A 27944-nucleotide genomic window follows, 5' to 3' on the forward strand; every position below is an offset into this window, starting at 1 on the left:
TGAATGCAAACCCTCAACAGCACCCTTTAGAGAGTGAGAAGGTCAGGAGAGAGAGAGAGGGTGGGAAGAAGGAAAAGAATTGAATAGAGTAATGTAATTATATAATTCTCATATTTGTTACGTGAGTCAGCACACCCTCTGGGAAGAAGCTCCATAGGCTTACAGTCAGGGCAGCGAGCGTGGCGGACACTGAGCCGTGAAAGACTGCATTTTTCTTTTTGGGCCGGAACATCTGTGGCATTTTACTTTCCTTCAATCACAGACGCAACATCCATGTGTTGGTGAAGAGCCAGAGAATGTGACAATGGGAATGAACTTGGTCCATACATTCAGTTACATGAACAAAGAAAACAAAATAAAACTTTATAAAACAGATTCTAATCATATTTTTGCCACTTAGCTTTGCACTTTTTCTCCTCTTGAATCATTCCTTGTGAAACTGGAATTGTGTAAATGCCCCTTCAGTCACCCGCAAGTTGGCAACTTTCAGTTTTTTGTACTTTTTAGCTCATTTTTAGTCAAAGCATTCTTGCAACTATAAAAAATAAATCTTGCTGTGTTACCAAGAATGTCAGAATAAAGTTCAAGTAAAGTGTTGCATTTGAAAAACTATCCATCCTGCTTCTTTTTTTTCTAAACTGTTGCAAATCAAACTGTAAAAAATTCTCTCATGACTCAATTTATTTCTAATTGTATTCCTAATAAATATTTGGACGTAAAACAAATGCTTTTCTTCATTTCATTTGGTAAACATATCATAAAATTCTTTGATTTTTTTTAGAGCAGATTTCCAATAGTTTTTAGACTTGGAATTTTATTTTTTTCCCCCCAATTACAATACTTGGGTTAAATAAATATAATGAACATTTATAGCTTTATTTTATCAGATTGTGTTTCAAATGGTGATCATCATGATTAGGAGGAAATTGAAAAAATGGTTGCTAAATAAATTTAAATACATTTAAAAATTGGGTAAAATGACTGTGAACCTCCATATTATCCACAAGATCACTACTACAACTACTACTAATAATAATATGTTACAGTGGTAGAGCGGTCAACCTCTGATCGGAGGATCCCAGGTTCCGTTTCTGCCCTGCCCACTCATGTGTCGAGGTGTCCTTGGGCAGGACACTGAACCCCACATTCCTCCTGGTGCCAGTGTTCGCCAGCAGAACCGTCATAAGGGTGTGAATGTGTGTGCATGGGTGAATGGGACTGGGACGGTAGAATTCTTTAGAACTTAAAGCAAGGTAGAAAAGGGCTATATAGCGAATACCGAGAACCACCCCCATACCGTCGCGGCTGAAGGTTGTCACCGATCCTTACTCATCAAAAACCCTTCAGAAACATTTCTGATGCTTTGTAAAGCATTTATTAAAGAACATTGGAATAATGCTCAGCATAAAGAGTTTTATTTCTATTTAGACCTATCAACTGTACCATAACGTACTTTATAACGCACATTAGGAGTGTCACTCTGTGCCTTAAGGCTAGGAGCCTGTGTTTCCTCCATCAGTTAAGTGCGAGAAAGCCTCTTTTTCCAGAAGAGGTCGGTTACATTCATAATAAACACCTACTCCAGATGATAATCCCTGCGATTTTCTCCTTCAGCGTTTTAGGATGTTTTCTGGACGCTTTTGAGTCAGCAGATGTCATTTCTCAGATGAGAAAAATGTGTTTCATCTCTCAGCAAACTGCTTGGTGTTGCCAGAAATACTGATAAATGAAAGATCACAAATATTGTTAGATTCAAAGCAAATGTTCTGTCAAGCTTAAAGATCCGCTTTTGATTTCTATTCAAAGTGTTCCCAGTGGTCTTTTAATCATGATTATGCCGTTTTAGCTAAGGTCCTCTAGGACATAGTTTCTGCAGAGCGGCAGTAGATTGAAAGAAATTTACTTCCGAGTTGCTGAGATCTTAGAGTAGGAAGCTTGTGACCTGGCCGGCGTATTTTCTATATCGAAAATTCGCACTTTATCAAACACAATTTTTCGTTTGTAACTGATTCACAGATACTGAAAAAAAAAAAATACCTTTCAGAAATGCAACTTCAAGCTTAATATCATCCTCTATCATCAGAAAAATGGCACAAAAACATGCTAAATATTGTTTTTATCAGAGTAGGTCTTTAAGAAAACATATTGTGATCATTTCAAAAGAGTAAAAGTACCAAGCCATAGTGATATCAGAAGCAACTAAAAGTAAAAGTAAAAATCAAACCTAACGGAAAAAACCACAAAGTGGCATGAGACTGGAATCCGGCCAAAAGCTAAATAAATCCACAAGACAGTCAGCAAATGTCCATCTGCAGTAGGGCTGCACGATATTAGGAAAACTTGCGATATGCGATATAAGTGATCAATATGGCGATAACGATATAATTTGCGGTATATAAACCAATAGAAAAATAACCAAAAACATAATTCCCATTTCATTGCAACAGTTTAAAAATTATACTCCAAATGACCCTCATCGACATAGGTGACAATCGTCTAACATAATAGGCGTCCATCTGATTGGTCAAAACATAAAGGGATTTATTTGATGCGTTAAATGCTTCAAGCTGCCATAAGATTGTTTTAACACATTATGGGTTTATGATTTATTGCGATATTCACCGTCTTTCGCGATATGCATATTGCAGAGCTGGATATCGCGATAACGATAAATTCGCGGTATATTGTGCAGGCCTAATCTGCAGTCTCATTCAAACCACCAAAACATGTCAGTTCCATCATTAAACTGCAATAAAGAAGGTGCTAATAGAAACAACAGATGATGACAGAATAAATGTAGGTTTGTATGGATGTGGAATATTGTTTGTGTATTTCAGACTCACAGGGGTAAAACATAAATTATAATCTCTGGACTGCATTGTGCAGCTCTCCCTCTCGCGATGTTAACTATGCCAGCGTGTGGAGGCAGGGATGGACGGACACGTCTGTCAGAGTGTGTGTGCGCATTACAGGACAATAGCAGTGAGTTGCAGGATCAGCGTTATCTGTTGTGACACAAAGCAGCTACTCAAATGACTCGCAGACAGCACGCCGTTGGGCGTTGGCATCCTGCAGACTTGCAGGTTTGCCACTGTCAAGCTGCAAACCCAAAACTGCTGTGCTCTGTGGAGCGGTCCTTTCTGTAAAAAAATAAATCAGTTATTATCTTCTGCAGATCTCCTGCAGCAAATTCGACTAACTTCCACTGAATATAAGCAAAATGGGAATGGTTTAAAATATCAATAACATTAAATATTTAATGTAAAGGTTTCTGGTAGGGTAGGGGGTCTGTGGCAGGTGACAGTTAGGGACTAACAGATGCAGAAATCTAATCTGGTGGGACCACTCTAATCTGCCTGGTGGGTGTGCGTTTGTGTGGATACACAAGTTGAAGTCAGCAGACAAGCCCCTGCAGCGTGCCCTGCTTTTATCCCCTAAACTGCACCCTAACAATGAGAACAAGTCCCTCTGAGGAAGATGAGACAATAGATCCTAGTGGCAATGACATCATGTGACAAATGGGAGTCACATGATGCCATATTCAATTATTTTAAGCTATGACCAAAAAACCTCTTTCTGCAGTCTTACCTCCACCTCACAGCTGAAGTCAGTCCCATCCAGAAGGGTGACATGACACACCACCACCTTCATCTTGGGCTTCCTCACGAGACGAAAAGGAGACTGAAAAATGGAGGTCTGGCCGTCCCCTTCCTGCACGTCGGCCTCCGCCTGAGTTTCTTGCTCTTGGCCTTTCTTCTCCTCCTCTGCTACGTCTGCTTCCTTTGTTGTCTCCTTCTTTTCCTCTGGAGTTGTCTGCACACTCTCTTCCAGCTTCTCTTCCTTGGCTGGCTGCAAGAAGAATGACATATTCTGTGTTAAACAGGTGTTCACAAGAGTTTTAGGTTTATTTTTTAAAGGAGGAAATCCCAATTGTTTGACCAAACCAAAACAAAAAAATGATCAGGCTTTCTCTCTTTGGGTGTAATTTTCCATCCCAGGCTGGAAAACAAGCATTTTTTTGATTATTTAAGAGCTGATGTCACAGGGTGGGTCTAAATGACTTCATGTATGAATTGATGAGTTCATGGGTGTGCATGTACACACAAGAGTATCCATACGAGTAGAAGTTAAGTTGCTATCCATATCTTTTATTACTTTCTATTTCCCAAATGCTCAACCACATTTATTTAACACCAACTTTTATTTCTCGTTACATATTTATGAGATTTGTTGCATCTTTTATGCCTTATTTTTTTTAGCTTTCAATATTGTAAACAAAATGTATTCTGCCCTCTTGCATCTCCCCAAAGTGTTTTAAGGTATGCCCCACTCCCCCTTTCAACTGTTTTTGTTATTGGCATACTATTTAAAGGGAAATTTAAGGCCTTCTCCAAGCACAGAAAAACAAACTAGGGAAGGAAGATGCGTAAACATACATTGTGGTCTAGTTGAAACTAGCACAGCTAAATAAGTTGTGCGACTGAATGTGTGCCGATGTGTCGACGCTATGTTCTAGCTTTACCTCAGTGTCTGCACTGCCGTTGGAATTAGATTCCACTTCTTTTTCCTTCACTGGTTCCGACTTTACTTCCTCCTTCTCTTCTGCTTCTTCGGCGTGACCGTTTACTTCTGGGGCAGAGACCTCCTCTTCCTCTGTCACCTTGCTGGTGGGTTCTTCAGTGGGTGGAGTCTCCTTAGTTGGGGAGGTCTTCACAGGGTTAGAAAATAGTATTTAATACATGGAAAAACTCAATTTATGTACATTAACTCTTCATGGGATTGTTTTTCAACAAAAAACTAGGAATGAATGAAACGTACCTGGCTTAGAGACTTCTGTTTCTTAAGCCATGTTGGCAGGTATCGAGAAATTCCTTTGCCGTCTTTCCCCTCTTTTTCCTTCACCTTCCCTTTTTCTTTATCTTCTTCCTCAGTGTTCAATACTTCCTGGGTTTCCTGCGTTGCCTTCTCTGATTGGTCTGGCTGGGCAGCAGACTCCTCCGCGTTCTCCTTCACCTCTGTCTCAGAGCTCGCCTCTGTTGTCATGGTGACCAATCAACCTTTAAGAAAAAAAGAGTAATGGAGGCGACAGCTAAGGTTAAAAACAATTACAAGATAATATATCATGTTTCAATTTTATGTTATGAGCTCTGTTGTCTTGGTGTTTAAGTTAAAACATAAAAATTCTGATGCAAAATAAGAGTAAAATCAAAATAGCATGCTGGAATTTCTAATAATGATTTACACCTACAGAAGATTAAATGCTTTTTATATGCAATTAAACACTTTGGCAGATTCTTACTAAATAATTCAAGACCATCCAAAAGCAATTGGTGAGAAAAAGAGACAGACAAGACAATTCAGGACTGTCTCGTCAAAAGGCCATTACTTTGGAAAGGTTTTGGACCAAAAAATTAAAGTTTTTATGAGCCCAGCTCAACAGCTGGCTACAAGCATTTATCCACACCAACTGACAAACTACTTTTTTATTCTCTGAGTCACTGGTTTCACCCTGCAGCTGTGGTCAGCACACATACACTCTTCAACCCAAATATCTCTGGCAGCCTTGTCCTCACACCGCATCACAGCTAAAGTCTCTTTCATCCAACGTGACACCAATTTACTGATAACACAACACGACTGACATCAACCACAAGAAGAAGCGGAGATAAAAATGTGGACATCTCCCTACTAATGGTGTTTTCCTGCAGGCACTGTGTCCTGAGGTCTGTTTCTCCCCCAACATAGCTGCAGGCATCAGGATAAAAATGAATCACACAGCTGGATTAGAAACTTTCCTTTAATTAGATAGAAGACATTTCCTTTCTTTTCCTGCATCATTTGTACTTGGTGTTCATTACTGTGTCTGCACTTTCACTTTCTGACCATCCTAACAGCTCTTCTACTTTCCCTCTTTATGCCCCGCCACCTTCAATAATAGAGGACACGGCTGAACATCAACAGTGCTGCAGTGGTGGGTAGGGCGGGGTGGGGGCTGTAACAGAAATAGAACAGGTTACGCATGACCGACTAATGAAGCAGGGCGGGGAGGAGGAGAGATGGATGGAAAGAGGTGTCCGTGGAGGTATTATTAAAGAGGCAACAATACCAGCAGTTTCACAGATCGCTCATAAAAGATACAGCTGATACCAGCAAAGGCAGCCCTCGCAGTACCTGACTTAAGTGTTCAAGTACTTCATTCATGAGTGGGTAGCAATTGGATGTCAGAAGCAGTAGAGGAGAAAATTCCTACGTAAAGATGAGGGAAAAAAAAGATATTTACACTCGTTCCCACTAGCTTACAGCCCCTTTAAAGCCCAAACTTTTTCAAACAACATTTTTCTGCCTGCTCCTAAATAACTACGATTTGAATAAATTCCTCAAAAACACAGTTTTAATCCTAATTTTCTTCATGTATGTCCATCATGAAAAAAAAAAATCCCATATGAACATGTTATAAAACACCAAAAACACACTTTAAACTAGAGGAGGTCTTAATGACTTCATTCAGAGGTGTGTAGGTCTAAGAAGTGTCATTAGGTAAGCTGTTTAAATTTGCAGGGTATTATCACATCAAAGACCACAACAGAGTGGTTCTAAATACTAAAGACAAAGTCGTATTTTGCCTATATCAAAAACAAATTCATCCCAAATGTTACAAATAGCATAATATACATTTAATTTATAATTACCGGTAAAAGTATGGTTGGTGTCACATGGGGCTCGGAAAGCGAGATCTTGCATGTGATCTTGCACATGCAGATGTTTAACATAACACTGTATATATAACATTGTTTCCTGATTTAACAGCCTTAGGAATTGCACTGAAATCACACCGCGATCCTTTCTACAACCGATCCTTATGTAGAAATGTTAAACAGATTGACTTATGAGAAGCAGTTCTTATTTTTGTAAGACATGCTGTGTTTCTTCAATGGCCTGGGCTGCAGTGTTTGTGCAAGCTGGCGTGAGAGTGGAGCTCCGTCACGGCAGCTTAGGCTTGCATCAAACCGACCCTTATTCCCTACAACTGTCAAACACCAGGAACCTTGTTCTGGAGCTCTAACCACTTCAACTCACCCTCTCCTTTTTCCCTTCTCCCTGTCCTGTCTCTTCATTTCTCTTCTTCTCTTTAACCCAGAGAACCTCTTTTTCTTCTTTTAGCAGATCTCGGCACCCATCTCACTCTTCTTCCCAGGCCCCTTTTCAATTACCACCATTGACTACTTGCATTATCTATACCAAACCCCCACCTCTCTCACTTCTTCCCACAGTACATGAGAACTATATTACAACCTATCTATCTAGCCATCACAATTATAGTATTTCACAAATACAAATACATGTATTTACAGAAAAGCCACCAACAAAGTGAGAAAACAAACTACATTTTTAATCGTGTCAGTCAACTGAACCCCAACTCTGTTGGTTGGGTGTAGGACTGTCACGGATGAAACGTGTGTTCACTCCCCACGACATGCAATGAGCCAAAATCCAGTGAGGGTCCTTAGGCAAACCCTTCGCACTGCTGCCTATCTGGGTCTTTCTGTGCCTTGGAAATACAGGGTTGTGTCAGGAAGGACATCCGGCGTAAAGAAAAAAAGATGCAAAACCACCTGGGCAAATCAGTGATTTGCTGTAGCGACAGAAGAAACAGAAAGCTGATCAATAATCTTAGAGCCACAGCTAATATGACAGCGTTTCAAGATATTGTTACACATTTGATACACAAAGTAACTTATGATAAAAAATTAACCTTTTATATAGTTGTTTGGCACTGATTAACATTTTACGGCAGCAACATTTACTACTTGTACTCTACTAAGCAAGAGAACTGGAAACAAGGACTATTACGCCTGATTGTCTCTTTGCAACAACAAAAAGGGAAAATAAGTGGTTAAATAAAAGGATGAACTTTAACTCTTACCTGCTGTTGTTTCTATCGCTCTCCTTTTAATTGCACTTTCTTTACACTTCCTCTAACCTTTCCTTCCCTTTTGTCCTCTTACTGCATAACCGTTTCCGACAGTATGACTCTATAAGCCATCCTACTTTCTATCAACACATCTATCGTAAAGTTCTTGCTGTCCTACAAGCTGTCATTGCCATTTTCTCTCCTCTACACTCTCCTTTAGAGCTTGGTTTCCACAGGGACTAGAGCTAAGAGAAAACGGGACAGAAAAGAATGGGAGGGACAGAGGGAGAGAGACTTAGTTGCCTCTGATATGGTGGAGATCATGAAGAAAAAGAAGGAAAGCAGTAAAAAGGGAAAAACAAAAAGGCAAAACAACTTTAAAACACATACTTAGTAGTAAAGATGATTGTGGATTACATTTCCTAACTATTTTCTCTGCTCAGAAAAGAGGTGGGAGACTTTGAGCACCAACAGAAGGCAATGCATTTCAAGGAATTCAAAATAAAAAGGAAAATCCAGAATTTTTTGAAGTTTGTGATTTAATTTCATGTATTGTTTGATATATTTTCATTAAGGCTATTTATCTTCTAAATTTTCATTGGAAAACCAATATTTTTATTTTAAACCTAGCCCTATTAGAATGTAAAAAGATACCTATTGCATAATTTAAATATTAATAATGATATTTTATGCAAATAATTATAATTTCTCTTTTTTTTTTTTTGCAATGTGTGACGTTAACTAAATACCATTATCTTCAATGGAATCAAAGGGTATCTGATGAAACAATGAGGTTCCTCAGATATTGTGTGTGCATAACACATACGATTAAATTCAATGTGATCACGCTTAATGCATTAAATATGACTTTTTCATTCTTTGATTATGGATTTTTTTTTACACTTAAGTTGACAGATCTGTATAGATAAAAAGTTATTTTTTGTATCTTAAGAAAAGATCCTGTCTTTGTGTTCCGCTGTAACATTATAGTTGTAACAAGAAGAAAACGTAAAAGTTGATTGAGGCTACATCAACAAAGTTCCCAAATCTCCTCCAACTATGAAGAATGTTTTAGAGCTAAGTGCACAGAATAGTTCCAGACTAAGTACACGGATAAAAAACGTGGCAGGATTATTTGAACTATTCACTGATCATCTGCCCTAGTGAGTGGCCTATGAGCCACAAAGGCATCTGTGGTGGCCAGTGCTAGTGGTTCCCATCATTAGGCCCTTGGTTAAAAATGGATGACCATTGTTGAATGCTTCTCGCCGAAAGATATTCCTGTGGCATGTTTAATATTAGGGATCTCAACAGAATAGAAAGTGACAGATGAAAGTGACTGAATCAACTCTTCCTAGAAACAGATGAGTTTTGAAGAAGAGAAAACCCAGCAGATGGAGGTTAACATCAAATGTTGATCCAAGCTTGTCCTTTTTTGGGTTTGCCTTTAGATAGATTTTTAGTTATCCTTTCACGTCATTAGTTCCAACTAGGTCATGAAAAACAGAAATTTTTTGTGTGTTTAAGGCAGCTTGACAGAGTTAACCAAGTATCCCTAAATACTTCTGATGTAAACCAGTGATCTGACTGCACAAAGTGAAACTGCTAGGTATTTGTTACCGTCCTAAATTTCAACAGTTTTAAAATTATACAAGGTGTACAGCTTTCTTTTAGTTTCTAAATATCAACAGAGAATCAAAGTTTGAAAGAAATGTAAAAACAAAACTGCCAGTCATAAATTGGAGTAATGGAGCTTCACTGACCACATTAGACACGAGGAACTCAACAGCAGGCTGTTTCTTGCTCTACCGTGTGTTTTATACCACCTTATGCAGGATAGGTTTTACCATTTATAGAAATGTTCTGATTACAGTGAAACCCTCTTTAAGCAGCTATGGTTCTACTAATCCACTAACTACCCAACCACTTCAAAAAACCAACACAGATATTAAATGTGCTCTTCTTTTGATCACATTACAGAAGGGTGAAGAATGCATTCCCCAATTATTCCAACTGAGCAACCAAAATTTACGAATCAACCAATCAAAATAAGCCTGTTTAATTTAGTTGTCTGAAGTGCTAACCAACCAATCTGATGAACAGAAATAAAATTGCTTTTATCCAAAAGTGACAGCAACATACAGGTCAAACTTTTATTGGCTTGTTAGAATAAACTTATTTTGATCTGTATCAACCAGGTTATTATAATTTAGGATTCTGACACACCAGCACAAAAAACTGACATTCAAAAGCTCTTTCATTTCCTTTTTATTACTGCTTGACTGGGTTTCATGACTCATCAGATCCTGGCATGGTCAGAGAGCCCAAGAACGTTCAAACAGATGGGCAAAAGAGTAAAAAAAACATACTGATTAAGAAAAAAGTCAATATTTTTCTAAACCTACCTTTTCCTAGTAAAAAAGAGATATGGTGACTGTCAGTCTAATACAAATCCATATATACTTTTCTAGCCACCCTTCTCTATGGGATATAATGGGGGTCGGAAGTGGTTTCCATGGTGAGGGCATTCATGGACTACAACAATAAATCCCCATGGAGACAAGAGATTACCACAGCAAAAATACAGATTAGTAGACGAGTGCGTAGATAACAACAGAGATTATAACCATGTCTAAACCCATTTAAAAAAGCATCAGATTTACAGAAAATATTTCCTGCTGAACCAACCAGAACTTCAACAGCTGTTTTCTACCGATTCCTCCCATCTTTCCTCACACATCCTATTTGATGCCTCAATCTAGGAACCTTCATACCACAGATCCTTCTTAAATTAGTATCAATGTTTACCAGTGGTATCCACACAAAGGGAATATTGTACTCAGTTTTATTTAAAAACATTTCGTTTTCAGCTTTTAACGTTTACATTATTTTTCTTCAGTTCCAGATGTTTGCTGCAACGGTATATTTTAAAACTAAAATTGAACTTCTTTTTTTGAAGGTCAACGTCTCAGTTTCTCATAGTGAGCTGAGTTCATTATAGCAAAATGTTGTTGCAAAAAGTCATCGAAAATTGAGAAGGAGTACAAAGAAATACTATGCCGTGGAATAAGATACCACTTTCAGTTAAAGGTGACAATAGGCCATTGTTCAGTGAATGTTCTCATCGACCTCCATCTGCTAATGTGTCAACCTGCAGTTCATACAAGGACAGCAATGGACCCAATGTACAAATGTGTTTCTTGGTCTAACCTAGTACAATTTCCCTTGGAAAGGCATTTTGTATCAAGCAAAAAAAACTACTCAACACATGATATCAGATTAATGTCACCATTGTCTTCTGCATCATCACAAAAATGACAATAAAGGTTAAATACAGAAAACTATTTCACTCAGTCTGCATCTCACAGATGTAGCATCTCACAATGTCAGCCCAATGATAGCCAACAGCATCTAATTTCTATCACATTTGTTTGCATTTATACAAACTCAAATGGAAAACAAACATTCAAATAAAATAAAAGAAGTAATCAAATTCTGGGACTTGCACGTGGTCAGCCAAAATGCTGTCAATAGCTTTCCAGAAATACTGCTCTATGGACTAAATTCTGATTGTTTTAGAGGCTCATTTTTGAAATAACCCCATATGTAAAGAGTGCTGAATCCTAATCTGTGATGCTCTTTTCACCATCTTCCCATCTGCCGTGCATGAATACAAACAAAAGACAAGGCAGATGCAAGACAGAGCATCAAGAACCCTTTTGAGATACTGGAACACATCCTACGACAATTATAACAAAATAAGCAGAACAGATGACGGACTTAATTATCTTTGGCCACACATGCAGTCAAACACTGGCAGTGTGAAAATTTGGAACAGCCTCGTCTCTTTACACAGCACTGTGACCCTCAAACTGAGGATTACACAAAGGATAATCCCTGTGTATTTTGTCTGTCAGTCTGTCTGCTTGACCATCCATCCATTCATCCCTTCCTCTTGCTGTCAGTCGCTGCTCTAAACGTTCCACTGCCATCAAACTGCACATGTCCTCTTTGCTCTGAGGCAGGACTTTCTAAATGAAAGCCCATCTCAACGTGACACTTTAGCGACCTTCAGCATGTCATTACTTTTGTAACTGTGTCATTACTGACAGTTCACGATCACTGTTATCTGGCCCAGAGCTCCTTTCTTAAACAGCATCAGCTCTCACTGCTTTGCTCTGAGGAATAACAGAAAACATATTGCCATTTTCTGTTAAAGTTCATTTAAAAATCTTCTCTATCAGTTTCAGACTTGTCATAAAAGAAAACTTGATTATTATCAATCACTTTGTCAAAGAAATTTTTTTTCTTCAACTAAATAAAATTAAATTAAATTGGGACCATTCATTTTATTTAAAAAAAACTAAAATTCTTAAGGTTGATATTTGTCTCGTTCCCATTCAAATTCAGCATTTTCTTTTGTCTTACAGCATAAAGTGCATCTCTCTGTCCCTCTGTGTGTTTTTTGTGACTAATGGGTCAGCTAAAAACTACCATTGTTAACCTCACTGCTCCCCTATTCAGCGATTAAAGCAGCCAGGCGCAAGTCCCTTCCTCGCCTGTGTGAATGTGAGAGTGAGTGACAGTGTGTGCATGTCGGGGACAAAGAACAGGCGGGTTGCACAAGTTCACAAGAGAAGAGTGGCATTTTACTAGGAGACAGAGGAAAAACTGATGAAATAGAAGAGAAGAAGAAAAAATAGCAGGTAGGGGCAGCGTGGGGAGAGGACACGAGGGGACAATGGCAGACATTGAAACTGCAGAGCTCAGCCAGTGCAGTGGGTGTGGTGTTACTACAACAGAAAGCATCCCATCCAGGGTGGTAATGATAGATGCTTTTGCAAAACAAATGACTTCATAAGAATTGTGGTGTATTATTACAGTTGCCTGGGGCAAGCTGCAGACGTGACCGTCCAATCAAAAAGAAAAACAGAAAAACTAGCATCAGAAACTTTGGAAAGTCCTTCACTCTTTAACATCGGACTCTCAAAGTTGAGCATTCTCTAGAAACATCAGGAAATTCTCAATCTTCCTCCGTTTCATCATTCAGAAGACACACTGCATTCAAAGTCTATCAACTAACTTATTTCACATTCTGTGAAATCCAAACAAGCGGTCAGTTGTTATCAAAAATAACAAATGACAAGATTTGATGGAATATTTAGGCATCTGGTCTCTGCAAATTCCAGAGCAGCAACCTCTGACCTTTAACCAGGAAACAGGAAGTAACCCTCCTCTTGTTTCTCTGTGACAATTTCCCATCACTCCATCTCCGTCCAAATTTCATTTTTAAGCTGCAGGTCTCAGTATATGTGAGACCTGTCAATGTCAGAAACAGGAAATGACTGAGGAGAAAACATCCGTAAACGTCACTGATGTGTCCGGGTAAACCATAAAAATGTATGCAAATGAAGCTTTCTCACAAAGGAATGATGCCTTGCTACATGGTGCATGTATGGGCGAGAAAGCAATGAATTTAAGAACTTGTTAGTCCAAAATATATAGAGAACAAAAAACATGCCACTGTAAAAAAAATATCCTCTGTTTGACATTTATTTTAAACAAACGTACCATCCCTATAGTCAGAACAAATAGGTCTTAGAATTACTTTGTGGGATAAAAAAGCTTAAAAGCAATAAGAAAAATGCTCTGTGAATAATAAATAAAACATGTCTGAACAAGGATATAAAATAGATATCCCACGCCGTTTTAGTATTCCTTGCACTCCTGATGAAAAGTTGTAGAAACTTAAGAAGCTCTCTAAAGCTTCAAATGAGAACATGTAAGCAGATCTGCACTCCCATTCACCGCCTTTTGTCCTCCCACTAGTATTTTTTTCTTAAATCTGATTCCAAACCCCAAGATGACCATTTTAATTAAGAGAGCTGAAATGGTTCTACATGACTAATTCATTGACATATCAATCAAACAGTATTGTTTTATTTAAAATTCTTTTAAAACTGAAAAAAAGTTTAAAGTCCACTCCAGTCATCTTATTTTCAAAGCGTTCATAGTAGTCTTTTGATGATGATTATGCTTTTTTTCAACTAAATCAAAAAACCTGTGTCGTTTTCTAGGACTCTCTCCCACTAGCTTACAGCCTCACACGCCCCCAACCAAACACTAGCGGTGCAACAAAAATGGCGAGCAATATCGGAGCAATCCAGCCGTACAGTTTTGATTCAGATGTCCGCTTGCCTCGGATGAGGAAAAAGACGACGTACATTCATGGATCTAATCGTCTATGAGTGGATGCATCAGAATGGAGCGGAGCAGAGAGCCTGCAGCCCACAGACTGTAGCAACCAAGGTCACAAGGGTTTTCCAAGAGCATGTTTTCGTCTGCTCCTGATTCACAGTGATCTGAATAAAGAAATACTCAGAAATGCAGTTTTAAGCCTAAATTTCTCAAATATATATCTTCCAATATAAGAAAGAAGCGACAAGAACATGTTACAAACATCAAAAACATGATTTTTATTGAAGTGGGTCTTTAACCTAAACATGTAAACATGTATGGTAAAATGCTAACTCTGGTTGTTGTTCTTTGAAGAGCCGAATTTTGATAAATTCATAGGAAATATGCCACAGATAGTTACTGTATAAGAAGTAAAACTTCAAATGACATATTTCAGTGTGTTGTTTCCTCTGTTGTGGCTTTAAAAAAAAAGATGAAGGCTTGGCCTGGTCCTGCCCTGGTCTGCTCAGCCTCTCTCTGTGAGAATGTGACCCTGCTCTGATTAATCTCTTTTTAACTATGGATGGCGCGGTGCCAGAGCCACAGGCCCACGCTCTGTCTCTGTTTTTTACTCTATCATTTCTTTCAGAGCTGGAAACATGCTGGGGAAGGCTGTTTGCCCTCTCCGTCTTCCCTACTGATGAGAAATGTTGCCATCAAACACGAGGACTGTTCTTTTCTTCCTTAATGGACCCTCTTATCAAAGCACAAATAAAGCCGGACTTCTGTCATGCTAATTTACTTTCACACTCAATGTCCTTAACTTTATTTAGCTTGCTTGCTTGACACAATTGGGGATAACTGTACTTTTCCTTGTGAAGGCCTTTGATATTATTTTTGACCCCTATTGAATCAGATGACCTCACCTCCTCCTCGCATTTTGTCCTCACCACCCCACCCCAACCTCTCAACCCACCTTTCTTTGTACCCGCCTCAACATTTCGGCCACCCCAGACTTTTCTCTGTCTCTAATAAGCGGAGCACAACATTGCAGCTTTCATTCATCCGTGTCTCTCCTATCTTCTCTTTGTGAAAAACACACCTTAGGTGGTCTGCTGACCACACAAACCACAAAGCTGGAGGCTGATCTTTGCCCCATCGCCGCTGACCTTTACACCGTACAATATGTGACAAGTGTTCTGAGCAAAACAACTCATTGAAGTCATGATGGAGTAATAGGAATCTGGCACTGTCCAGGAGGTCTGTATTTTGGACCGAGTACAGTTCTTTTTGGAAAGCGGTCTAAAAGCATTCCAACTTAAATGGGACAGTCGGTCTATCTGTGCGTGTCTGAGCTAATGTGACACGCTTTGCTCCTGTTGAACCCGCAACAGCGCCCCCATAAAAACACATATGAACACAATCAAACACACAAGGATGTTCCCATAGCCCTTCCGAATGGTTAAGCAATATCATTCCCCTCCATCCCTGGCTCTCCCTCAGTCTACTTTCTCCTGTGACTTGCATCCTTTTAACCATCCTGTGCTTCTCTTTTCCATTTTTGTTAAATTCACTGTGTGACTTTTGCATTTCAGCACTAGAGGATCAGAAGTTGATCACACAAAGGAAAAGTGAGGAAAGATGAGATCGTGTTAACAGCGGTCCATCTTAATAAAAACCTGCTTCTGCAAGTTCTACCCACAAAAAATACCACTCACTGTTATAGTGTGACAGCCGAATAGAATATGTTATTATATTATGCAATAAAAACACTCAACAAAATGTATTATTGAAGGAAACAATAATTCAATCATGAACTCAGCTCGACAAGCTCAAAGTAAGTTTCAGCAACATTTAATGAGCAAACTCTCTCCACCAGAACATCCAATTAAAGCTTCTCATTAGTGAAATTAACAGAGCTGCCACTGTTCTGCTCATCCTGAGACTCACTGAATGAACATGGCACTGATGATTATAGATAAAGTATAGGCACAGCGAGGGGCCTGACAGGAAAAATCTACTCTAGAGACATACATGCATCAAGCTCTGGGCATTACACCATTAATATTTCTTCATTTCATTAACTTTTTTAAAGTAAAACTTAATTTACAGGGGGAAAAAACTATAAAATAACAAAAAAGAGAGCTTTAACTTGTTCTATATGTAAAAGAAAAGAAATCCTAATATCTCAATGTTTATAACTGCAAATGAATGTTCCATTAATGCAAATTGCATTACCGGTTCACTAAAAATGAAAAAAAGAAAAACAGAATTTTAGAAAGATCACGAAATCTGTCAATTAAATTTGGTATGGCTATTGTTACCTCTTCCCACTCTTAAAGTCCTGTTTTTAGCCTAAATCATTTTCTAGGATATAGTGTTGTTCATCAGAAATTCACCTCTAAGTTGTGGGCGGGGACTGTTGGCGAGGAGTAAGCCTCACCCAATTTCCCATCATCCCTTTGTTTACACTCTCTCCAGCTAGCTTGCAGCCCCTCACACCTTCACTCTAACATTACCGGTGCAACACAAACTGCAAGCAATATTGGAGCGAATTAGCCGTACAGTTTTGAGTCAGATGCCATCTCAGAATGAAGACGTACATGGATCTATGTGTCTGTACGTAAATGCATCAGAATAACAAAGCTGGTTGCTAGCTGTTGTAGGTCCTACGTCACATCTCAAAGCTTTTTCAAACAGCATTTTTTTTCGTCTACTCCTGATTCAAAAATATTTAAATATGCAAAAGCTGGTTTGTGCAGAAAACACACCAAATCTAAAGATTTCAGCAGAATCCTGGTGCATCATGTGGAGAAGTAATGCAAATTTAATGTTCTCTCAGTTGCATATCTGAAAGGAAATGTGCATAATTCTCAGCTTATTCTAATGCATCGTAGTTCTGATTATTATTCATATGCATTCAGTGAAGTTCAATAAGAACAGATGCAAGCCAGAACAGTCTCTGAGCAGCAGTTATTAGACTAATAGAGCATTTGCCATCTGCTCAAACAAGGAAAAACAAGTTTGCACTCTGTATTCTCCACTACATTGAAAGGGTGGCTATCATGTTTAATAGCCCCACCCTAAAAAAAAAACTGGATGTGCGCACAGACATCTTGGTCCATGGAAGTAGAAACCGCCTTTTGAGTTCAGTAAGAAATCTCATGGGACTACTACTATATTTCCCAGATATCCATGTCCCCACATCCCTATTTTCCCAAAATATACCACTCACGTAGCACAAAAAACTGTCATTTCATTCATAAACTGACATTGAAATCGTCATTTAACATACATAAATACACTGATGGTTTCCCTTTTAGCATCAAGAAAGAGATTCGGGATGTCTGCTTGATCCGTGACGCAATATTACGTAGGCAGGAATTTAAAAGAAGTTACCATAAACCGCTATAATAAACATTTTAATTCAATCTTTCCCCTCAAAGACGAATGTCCGCCCATAAGCTGAGCCTAGTTTAGCGTTTTGCTAGCACGTGAGCAAAACGCACGAGACAGGCAGGGGAAGGTGGTTGAGGTGATGATCACCGTGATAACACGGGAGAAGAAGATAGGCGCCATGAAGCGACTCAGTCACACACAAGGTGGTATGATGACCACATTTCCTACATAACGGGCTTCAGCGGGAAGCCGAAGGCTGTTTTCAACATCGTAGGCTCCGTTAGGATACCTCGTGTATTTCCCTTATCCCCCCCCCCCCCCTTTTACAGCAACGAAAACCGAGTATTTTAAACAGAAATAGCATCCCAAAAAAATTAGAAACGGCCGCAAATGTATCACGTGACTTCAGACAAATATACCTGTGTTGTAGTTGTAATCTCCGCTGATGCACACGGCGATGATTTGCTTTTTTACTCCAACGCACACTGGAAATCTGTTCCTCTTCAAAAGATTTTGTTTGTCCCACAACCTCAGCCCACTGAAATCTCAACTACAGTCAAACCCTGCACGTCTGGCCGGACCTCTGAGAAGACGTGTCTATCACCTTCAAGACCCGCCCCCTACAGTGAAAAAACATTGTTTGGCTGTCTCTCATTGGACATGGAGGAAATACTGTATTACATCGTGAAATTTGATTGGTCACAATTTTCAATTCTGATTCGGAGGGATCTCTGATGACGGTAAGGCGAGACACCGCCCTCTTCGGGACAAACTGTGTCACTACAATATTCTGAATCTGAGAGTAATAGCAATGTTAAAATAAAATAAAATAATAACTTGTACTAAAGTTGTAGTGTTGTACTTAAAATTAAATCACAAACCAGTTGAGTTTAAAGTTAAGACCTAAATGGAATATAAAAATTTTGGTCAATTTAAAGTAAATTTTACGACAGTTTGTGTAGTTTTTCAAGATTTTCCCATGAAGGACTAAAATAAAATAAAAAGATTGCATCGAACTCATCTTTATGCACTACTATGTAATCTTAAATACTGCAACGTTTGGTGTACTTTCTATAACTTTTGATTTATATGTAAGCTAATACATAAGCAATTTGTTGTGCCGCTGCTTTTTAAAATAAACACAAAATAAAACATAATGTCAAAACAAAATGAAAATTTAAATTAAAACTGTCCCGACAGTACCTTAAATAGAAGCAGAACAGAAATGCATCAGTCTAGCTTGGTGATACTGAACTAAGAAGATCTCATCCACCCACAAAGACAAACATAATCTTTGTTTGCTGTTAATAAAAGCAAAGATAACTAGGAAAGGTGCAATTAAGTAGAGACAGCGGAGGTGTAGCATATTTGCTGCCAGGAAGGCAGATGCATTCCACGTGTCCTTAAATAACATGGCTCAACATTAAATATTAGATAATTTTTAGTAGAAAATAATTTTTTAAATGAAGCCAGTTATTGTTGGAAACATTAAAATGTGTATTGTTTGTGGTTCAAACCACATTTTTCATGTTCTCTGTTTGTTTATTGTTGGAATCCTGCATTATAGAGCTGATGCAGTTAAACACCTTTTAAAGCTTTTATCAGACAGATTGATTATAAGCTGGTGGTAAAGTATAGTATAGATAACTTTTAGTGTCCTCAAAGGAAAAGGACTAACACTAAAGAGAGCAAATGTGGGCCTATCTGAACAAGTAGTTCAAGTTTAAATAGTTTACCAAGCTGTTGCGGTCACAGAAACAAAGTACAACCGAACAAAAGGAAGAATGTCCTTTTTGCATTTTCACTTTGGAGAAAAAGTTATTTGAATGCTTGCCAGCAATGTAAGAGATTTCCAATGAACCAGACAAAAGACAAAAAATGCAACTTTGCCTTTGCAGAAAAATGTAATAACAGATTTTTTTTAAACTGACCCACAAAATCAGAAATCTGTTGGTAGAATTAAAACAAAATCAGTTTAAATTTACTTTAATCTTTGCATGCTTTAAGTTTGTTCTCACTCCAAAGAGGCTTTTCTTTCTTTTTTTAATGTTCTTTATCTATTCTTATATTTGGTCTAATATAAACTTACATAAATCTTATAGACGGCTGGTATAACGTAATTACAATACAATTAGTCTACACAATATACATATAAAACAAAGCAAACTAAAATAGGGATAAATGCTGCGAAACTTCAGACTATTGTAAAACCTGCAGTACTTTTAGGGGAAAAAAAGCACCTCAACTGTCTATTTTACTGCATCCTCATAATGCAATGCCCGTCGAAAACTGACGATCAGAATTTTTCTCCTGGAGGACAAATCCAAATATTCATTTATGGAAACAAAGTAATGACATCTACTTTTTTAAGTGCATGTATGTCATAGCCAACTGTTAGATCCTTAATCACTAAACATTATAGGACTGTTTCTGCTTGATTCTTCTGCAACAGCACGATTTCTTTTTTCTACATGACTCACACAAGCACACGCGAATGACAGACTTGTAGTTATGTAACACATGGCTGCACACTTCCACACACATGTCCTCACTTTTCCCGGTAGATTAAAAAAGCTCAGGTAATTGGCTTAGAGCGCAAGGCAGCATGCAGATTTGACATCTACCCAAGAGAAGTAAACAACCCTGTAAAGATCAAAACCAAGACAAATCAATTGAAGACTTTTGAGCCACAAAAAGAGTTTGATGGGAAATAGAGAGGGTTTGTTGTCAAGTGAACGTGGACTGTGTCTCACTGGACTCACCGTTAGCGATGATGCGTGGGTCCGGAGGAGGCCACAGAGGTGTGCACACACAAACATACAAGAAAAGGCAAAAAAAAAATGCTTAATTTTCCACCTGCAGCTAAAGCCACACAAACCAAACCAAACAATGAAGGATTAGTAAATAATTTAGTAAATAATCCTAAATTATCTTCAGATTTTCTCCAATTATGATAACGATGACTAGGAACTGAAATCTGTTCTGTCAATAAATGATTTCAAAGAGAAAAACACATAAAATTGCCTCTTTTTAAAAAGGCTGTAAATGAAAGTCACATCCTCAATGTAGTTTGCAGTGTTCCACCTTGTCCCCAGCCCTGAAACAAACCTGCTAAAAAGTTAAACAGCTCCAAAGTAACTACAGTGTCATCGCCTGTCCTTGCTTTTAAAAGGTCCTAATGTTTACCTGATCATTAAAGGTCCCACACTGCAGAAAAAGTTCCCACGCTGAGATTCAGACGGAAGCGAAGCATCAGCCGCTGAACCATTTTGATCTCTGAAGTCTTCCCATCTTGCTTACCTGTTTCTCTGCTCCACCTGCATCAAACCCAACTGTGTCATCAGTGTTGATCAGACTTGGTGGAGCGCTCGTCTTCCCACGGTGAAAGCTACAAGAAGCAATCCGTTCAACCCACATCCAAGCATGAGATCAACCAAGTTCAGATTCTCTGGAGGATTAGAGGCGAGCCCTTCTGAGGGGGAATTACTCTGACAAAGCCATCTGGACATCAAATCTCTGCCCACTAGCCAAACTACTGTCCAGCCAGGACTCTGATTAAAGTCTGCTCAGCTATCACCCAGCAATCCTTTGAAACTGACCTGATCGGAAAAGAAATCTGCATAAAACCTACAACAAAAAAACAACGATATCTGGAGCTTTAATCTAACATTCTCTCTAGTTTCTTCTGTTTTGGACCCATCAGCTTTAAAGTCCCACCCCCATCATCTTTTGATCTATTGTAGTAGCGTTCCCAATGGGTTTTTAATTATGATTGTGCTGTTGGCGCAGAGCAACAACGCCCCACCTCCAGGTCACTTAAAACTGAGAGCTCTCTGTTTACGCTCTCGCCAGCTAGCTTACAACCCCTCACACCCCCAACCGAACATTAGCAGTGCAAGAAGAATTGTGAGCCTAATTGGAGCTTTCCTACCGTTTGAGCCAAATGTCAGCTCAGATGAGGAAAACAAAGACGTTCATGGATCTAGTCGTCTGCCAGTGGATGCATCAGAATGAATTGGAATTTGCCGATTGTTTTTGTTTGTAACACATTTTTCAGGCTGCGTTTTTTCGTCTGCTCCTGATTCAGAACGAAACACTCAGAAATGCAAATTTAAGCTTCAAATATTTTTTATATGTCCTTTATAAATGGTAAATGGTGTAAACTTGTATAACGCTTTCTACCTTCCTCGAAGACTAAAAGCTCTTTACAGTCCCAGTCCCATACTGATGCCAACTACGCTTACAAACAACCTTCCACCAGAAGCAAGGTTCAGTGTCTTGCCCAAGAACACTTCGACACATAGGCAGGCAAGGCGGGAATCGAACCTGCAATATTCCGATCAGAGGTCGACCGCTGCAGCACGGCAGCCCCTTTATCTTCAGAAAAAAGCCACAAGTACATGTTAAAGACACCAGAAACACAATTTCTTATCAGAAAGGATCTTTAATGGTTTCACAGGAGTAAAAAGTACAAAAGAAAAAACATGCTAACTTGAAAAACACTTGATACAAAATGTCAAAAAAAACATTTTGTGGATTAAAGTGGATTTAACATTTTAGATTAATTTACAAGGAAAAACGGATCATTGGTTCTATGGAAAGGGTTAGAAAAAGGTGTGTCTGTTTACTTCTCTCTGCAATCAGATCCTGTGTGTGAGCTTCCCACACACTTTTAAAACCTCTATTGTGGAGAAAATTATATTCAAGGAAGAAATAAAAACTGCAGTTTTTTTGACTGAACAAAAAGTCAAGCTTAAGAAAATAAAAAGAAAGAAAGAATAACACTGAGAGGGTTTTGTGAACGAATGCAGTAAAAACAATAGAAATCAATGTATTCTAAGTACCCGTACACTCCACGCACTTGCATCCTGCAAACATTCTCAACCCACAACAAGTTCAGCTGGAAACATATTTCACCAGCCATGCAGAAGATATTTTCTTGTTTGTTTTGCTCCAACCAACTTCTCTTCCTTTACGATGAGCAAATACCTCAGTCGAGCCAATATATGTCTCACTTGTTTTTTAGATGTAACGTCAAGCGCTGGTGTCCTCTTCCTCCATACCTGTGTGTGTGTGTGTGAGTGTACGCAGAAAATATACACTCAAGATTCAGGTGTCAAGTGCGAGCAGGAAGAAAAGAACATGATGAGTGCAAAGATAAGAATGCATCCAATTAGAAGACAGCAAGGTGAGGAGCAACACCTTCTACAGGAGACACTGAAGGGTGGCCTCACTGCCCTGTCGGTGGCAGAATAGAGGGTTTGGTGTTCCACTGTCAAAGATTTCATCGTCTTTTTTATGTAATTGTGTGGATTCTAATATCTGTTTCGAAGGAACTTTTTTTTTTCATCCAGCCTTCAGCTCTGTTTGAGAAGAGGATTCCGGGAACTAAAGGTAGTGTCCTCTAAGAGGTTTGTGTTTGTCCGTGTGTGTGTGATGGAGAGGTGTGCCTCGCAGTTCAAACAGAGAAATAGTTTGTTTTGTGTGCACAAATGTGTGAGCGTAGTAAAAGAAAAGAAACGTGGTAAACTCTGGGGTGCCACGTGGCGGAGCTGACACTTTGACAATTTGATAAACAAAGGAAGTTCATTTTTATTTATTTTAGGTTCAAACTGTAAAATGTAGACTTTAAAATATAATCTACACTGTTTCAAATGTATAACTAATAACAGAGCAGTGTTGTTTTTTTTTACATTTTGATAACAATCACTGCCAAAAACAGTAGATGCTCCTGCACTTATAGTTTTGTTATCCTTATCCTGAGTTGACAACAGTTTTATATAAAAGAATACAGCACAAATTGAATTCTGAACACCTGAAGTGGATCAGGAATCCTGTCAAAAATCTGTTCTTAAGTGTTAACTGCTACAATATGGAATCCACATAAATTAGGGATTAAAAAATGGTAAATTGTTTTTCGGTGCAATGTCAGTTCAGTTTTTTTTTTCTTTTTTGCCAGGTCTGAACTGCATACCTTCAGTGATTTATGCGTTGATGCTCAATCACCTGCAGGCTGAAGAAAGTTCCTGGAACCTGAATTTAATTGTTGGACTGCAGCCATAGTTACTGACAAGGAAGGTATTTAATGTGCTTTCTCTATCTTTTTGAATCCCCTGATGATAAAAGTGAAAAACAATCTCATTTTTGATCTGTATATATTTATATTTTTTAAGGTATGTATGTGTCTTTTTGAAACCATAAAACCTTGTGTATTAGTTTCACATTGTATTGTACTATGTCATTCCTGCTATGCGGATAGTTGATTGATGAGCTGAACTGACAGCTCTCATTATTTTAAAAGCACACATTTACCGCTAGAGGGCAGCAGCTCATTTGCCCATTAAAATCCAATTGGAATTTCAGGAGAAGCAGGTTTCATGGTATTTTGTTCCTTTTATTTTAATACAGACAAAGAGGACGTAACATATTTTAAAAAGTATAAGATGAAACATTTTTTCCTCCACCAACCTGAGCTTTCAAAATATAAAACAAGTTTTATATTGTGTAGATCTCCTAAATATTGTCGCTGTTTTTCATTTATTTCTTAGTTTATCACCAAAAGAAGTTTATTTAATTTAGTCATAAACAACAAATAAAGAACACAATTTACTTCACAGTAGGTTTTAAGTCACATAAATCATATTTAAATAAGCCTATATTTTACAGCATCCTCCTTTCTGTCACAATTTTCAGGGCTGTGTTCCAGGGATTTTATTTCTTCTGGGTTTTAAGAATGAATTTGACTTTTTTATTTTGTTAGTGCATTCAAATATTTCCAGACATGCAAATACTGAGTAATTTAATCATTCACGCTTACAAGCCGAACTCATAAACAAATAAATACAAGAAAAGAGCATCAATAAAAAAAAAAAAAAAACATCTCAATGTCAGACAGTTAGTAGAACCATCAAAGAACACTAAATGTAACTTCATAATTTAATTAAAATACATCACTGAACACAAATGTATACACTTTCTGATGATACACCTGTCAAAAATTACTGGAGTTATGCAAAGAAAGTATATCTAGATTGTGCTTCTGGATCTTGTTCCTCTCTTTGCGCTTTGCATTTTTCAACCTGAAAAGTCACTTTAAAAAAAAAAAAAAGAAAGAAACTGAAAGATCTTCTTAGGACTGAGGACAGTTTTGGTAAACAATTTCCCTGTCAGGTGCAGGCCTTGCGGCATATCTTTTGAATTTTTAAACTTTACTTTGAATTGATGTTAATGAGAAGAATGAAACACGTTTAATGCATTTAAAAATAATAAAGACGCTGATGATACTTATTTTTAAACTTATTGGTTTTAACATACACGATTTAGTTTGAAATTACGTGCATCTGGTTATTGATTTTATATGTTTTGATCAGTGATTCTCAAAAAAGTGGTTTGTGTACCCATGGCGGTAATTGATGACACTCCAGAGGATACGCCATGTAAAAAAAAAAAAAAAAAAAATTATGACACATTTTTCAAACAATCAAATGTGTCTTATTCATGAATATTTTATTTATATTAACAAAGACACTCTTAAGTTACTTTTGATTCATTAAGTATTGTGATTATTAACTAAGGTCAAGTAGAGCTCGTTTTATTGCATGAAAAGAGTGGGGAGTTAATAGTTATTAGTGTTAAATTGGCTTTTATGTCACCACTGCAATGAAGATGCAAAGTCATCCATTTCAAAGATTTCAAAAATATTGTTGCAAATCAACGTTGCATTCTGATTCTATAGTCAAAAATTGGCATAAAAAAATACTCAAACTATAGTGCAGAAACCTTTTACACTGGCTGGTCATGATGCATCCCTTTTTATTCAGGTATTTTCAGACTCCGATAATGTGACTACATTTTTAAGCATCCCAAGAACAAATGATAAATTCCAGACAGATACAACCTATTGAAATTATGTTCTGTAAGTGTACTGGTTTTTCATCACAATTGTGCACAAGTAAAAGTTTTAAAAAAAATAGTTGATCCTATACAATTTTATGAAATGGTATTACCACATTATTACCATATTGTTTGGACTAAATAGCTCCTGAGTATAAGTCGCAGACACACAAAAAATGCACAATAAAGAAAATAATCATATATAAGTTGCACTGGAGTATAAGTTGCACTTTTGTGAGTAATGTACTTAACAAAATACGGGTCCAAGGATGGACATTTCATCTTGTAATGCAAATCCTAATACTGGAATAGATAACAACAGTAGTCTGAATTTTTGCACTTCACTACCGTTACCATAATGTACTTCATGAAACGTTGGAGAAATATAGTATATTAGTGCAACAAATACAATTACCGTATTTTCCGGACTATAAGTCGCACTTTTTTTCATAGTTTGGCAAGGGGTGCGACTTATACTCCGCAGCGACTTATATTAGAAATAAATTGAAATAAATACATTGTTAACCCTCCTGTTATGTTCATTTGTGAGGAACAGAGATGATGCTTCTGGGTCAATTTGATGTATGAGGTATGTTAAGTGTTAAGAGTATGTTAAGTGACTCAGAGAATCAGCAAACTTTTTTTTACAGTAAGATCTTGAAGGCTAACAACATAATATTCTATTTTCCAATGATTTCATAGATTCAGAAATGCAATAAAAATGACAACTGTTTCTACAAATACAGGATGAAAACAGAGTATTAGTTAGCCAATGATGCTTCATGAAAGGAATAAATAAATAAGTTTGAGAAAAAATTACTGTGAAATTATTAGAACAGTCTGCTATGATTGTGTCATATAAGGTTGTGAAAGTTAAAATGCGACTTATAGTGCAGTGCGACTTATCTGTGTTTTTTTCTACTTTATAATGCATTTTTGGGCTGGTGCGACTTATACTCCGGTGCGACTTATAGTCCGGAAAATACGGTATTTAGATAACCATGGCACCAAGAACATACAAACACATCAACTAAACTCTTTGAATCACTTTGAATTGCAAGCCCGTTGCTTCTTCTTCTGCATTGGTGTCAATAGCAAATACTGGTGCACACCTACAGTGTCCTCTAGTGGTTGTTAGTGGGAAAAGAAAAAAACCAATTAGTTTTTTTTTTTTTTAATAATTACATTTAATTCGTTCCTGAGTATGTGGTACCCCTGGACAAACTATGCAAAAACGTGCGACTTATACTCCAATAAATACAGTAGATATAACTTTTTTGAGTAAAATATCTTTAAAGTAACGATAATTGAGTTTGCTTACACTCACTAATTTGTTTTTACTTTTTGGTTTTTTACTAGTCACCGTTACCCTTTTACGCGCGCGCCTGTGTGAGTAGAGAGGGTTTCCCTAACTGCACGTGCGTTTCAGATCAAGCGCGCGCGCGCTGACTTTTTCAGTTACAGTTTATGGTTCTCTCTCTCTCTCGCTCTCTCTCTCTCTCTCTCGCCAATGAACCGAGGCTTTAAAAAGGGAGGGAGGGAGAGGGCGGTGCTGCAGCCTGCGGCATAGCAAACAGACACACACACACACACACAACCACAACGCATTACAACCCACACATTCAACAGAGGTGTCGAGCGACGCGTGATAAGTAACATCTCCCCCAAAAATCTCTCCGTCCTGGGGGCAAAGCTTCAAGAGAACCGAGGAGCCTGGAAGTTCTTCACTGTCTGGTTTGTTCAAGGAAGCAGATGGACTAAAGCGCCGACCACAGACCATCTTCCCCTCAGCAACTTGGAGTGAAGCAGTATATAAAAAAGAAAAACAGAAACAAGAAAGTGAAGTTCGCCTCTGACATTTGTGCGCGTCGAACTGGGGCTCAAAACGCGCCAGAGAGGACCAGGCTGAGGTAAGATCACCCCAGCTCGCTCTCATGACAGCAAACTTCGTTGAAACACGTTATTAGTTGCGTATTACGCTTCAACTCTCAGGCTGGAGGCAGCGTTGACAGCTGCCAAGGAAGAAGAAGAAAAAAAAACCCAGACATCCTTAAGAGAGAAGCTATGAGAGGAATTTTAAAGGGACGCGTTTCCTCTCCAAGCCTCCTGTGAGAAGACGTCCTTCTGCATGTTGATGTGTTGTGATCAAAGACTCCTGTTATGTTTTCACGTCTAGCAGTCTCCGTTTTTTTTTTTTTTTTTTTTTTTTGGTGGGTAGAAGTGTTTGCCAATCAACTGCAAATTATTACACATAAATGTAGATTTGCCAGATCCTGTTTGAACTGAAATACCCAAAGGTTATCTTAGTTTAGAAAATTGTTTGGTTTTGCAGGAAATCTGGAAACTATTTTGAAACTACTCAAACTCATTTAGCACTAGGATTCACTAACTTTAAAATAACTTCAACACAATCACACTGTGGTTAAAAAAAACTGTGCAATTCATTAATTTTGGATTAAAACGATCAGTTAATTTAAGAAAAAAAAGGCATTTGAAAGAAATAAAATGTTAAATGTTTTTGTTTGGAGTGCTTGACACCAAAATATAGTTGTTTTCGAAATTT

General features: G+C 38.0%; 2 protein-coding genes across 32 annotated transcripts in view; one reads left to right on the forward strand and one right to left on the reverse strand.

Moving 5' to 3' along the window:
- The window catches only part of epb41l2 (erythrocyte membrane protein band 4.1 like 2), a 46654-nt gene extending 28524 nt beyond the window's left edge, over positions 1-18130 (reverse strand). For 23 of the 28 annotated variants that reach the window (XR_013654109.1, XR_013654108.1, XM_020714538.3 and 20 more), the window contains exons 1-4: positions 17908-18130; positions 4819-5057; positions 4523-4708; positions 3589-3849 (exon numbers count right to left, since the gene is read on the reverse strand). Coding sequence is in view for 26 of the 28 variants with exons in the window: in XM_020714538.3 (XP_020570197.1) it covers positions 3589-3849; positions 4523-4708; positions 4819-5043 (672 nt within the window). In the remaining 2 variants the exon portion in view is untranslated. Of the gene's footprint in view, positions 1-3588; positions 3850-4522; positions 4709-4818; positions 5058-7924; positions 8165-17907 lie in introns of those variants that run through there. The other 5 variants (XM_078942870.1, XM_078942864.1, XM_020714534.3 and 2 more) reach the window with 3 other exon arrangements.
- Positions 17618-27944, forward strand: part of itpkb (inositol-trisphosphate 3-kinase B) — a 30912-nt gene continuing 20585 nt past the window's right edge. Inside the window, exons 1-3 of one of the 4 annotated variants that reach the window (XM_078942880.1) lie at positions 17618-17691; positions 22515-22882; positions 23448-23566. The gene's annotated coding sequence lies outside the window, so the exon portion shown is untranslated. Of the gene's footprint in view, positions 17692-21271; positions 22883-23447; positions 23567-26914; positions 27292-27944 lie in introns of those variants that run through there. The other 3 variants (XM_020714464.3, XM_004083858.5, XM_011491893.4) reach the window with 3 other exon arrangements.

This window comes from Oryzias latipes, chromosome 24, assembly GCF_053564925.1.
Source record: "Oryzias latipes strain Hd-rR chromosome 24, Olatipes_Hd-rR_3.1".
In the NCBI taxonomy this organism is placed as follows: Eukaryota; Metazoa; Chordata; class Actinopteri; order Beloniformes; family Adrianichthyidae; genus Oryzias; species Oryzias latipes.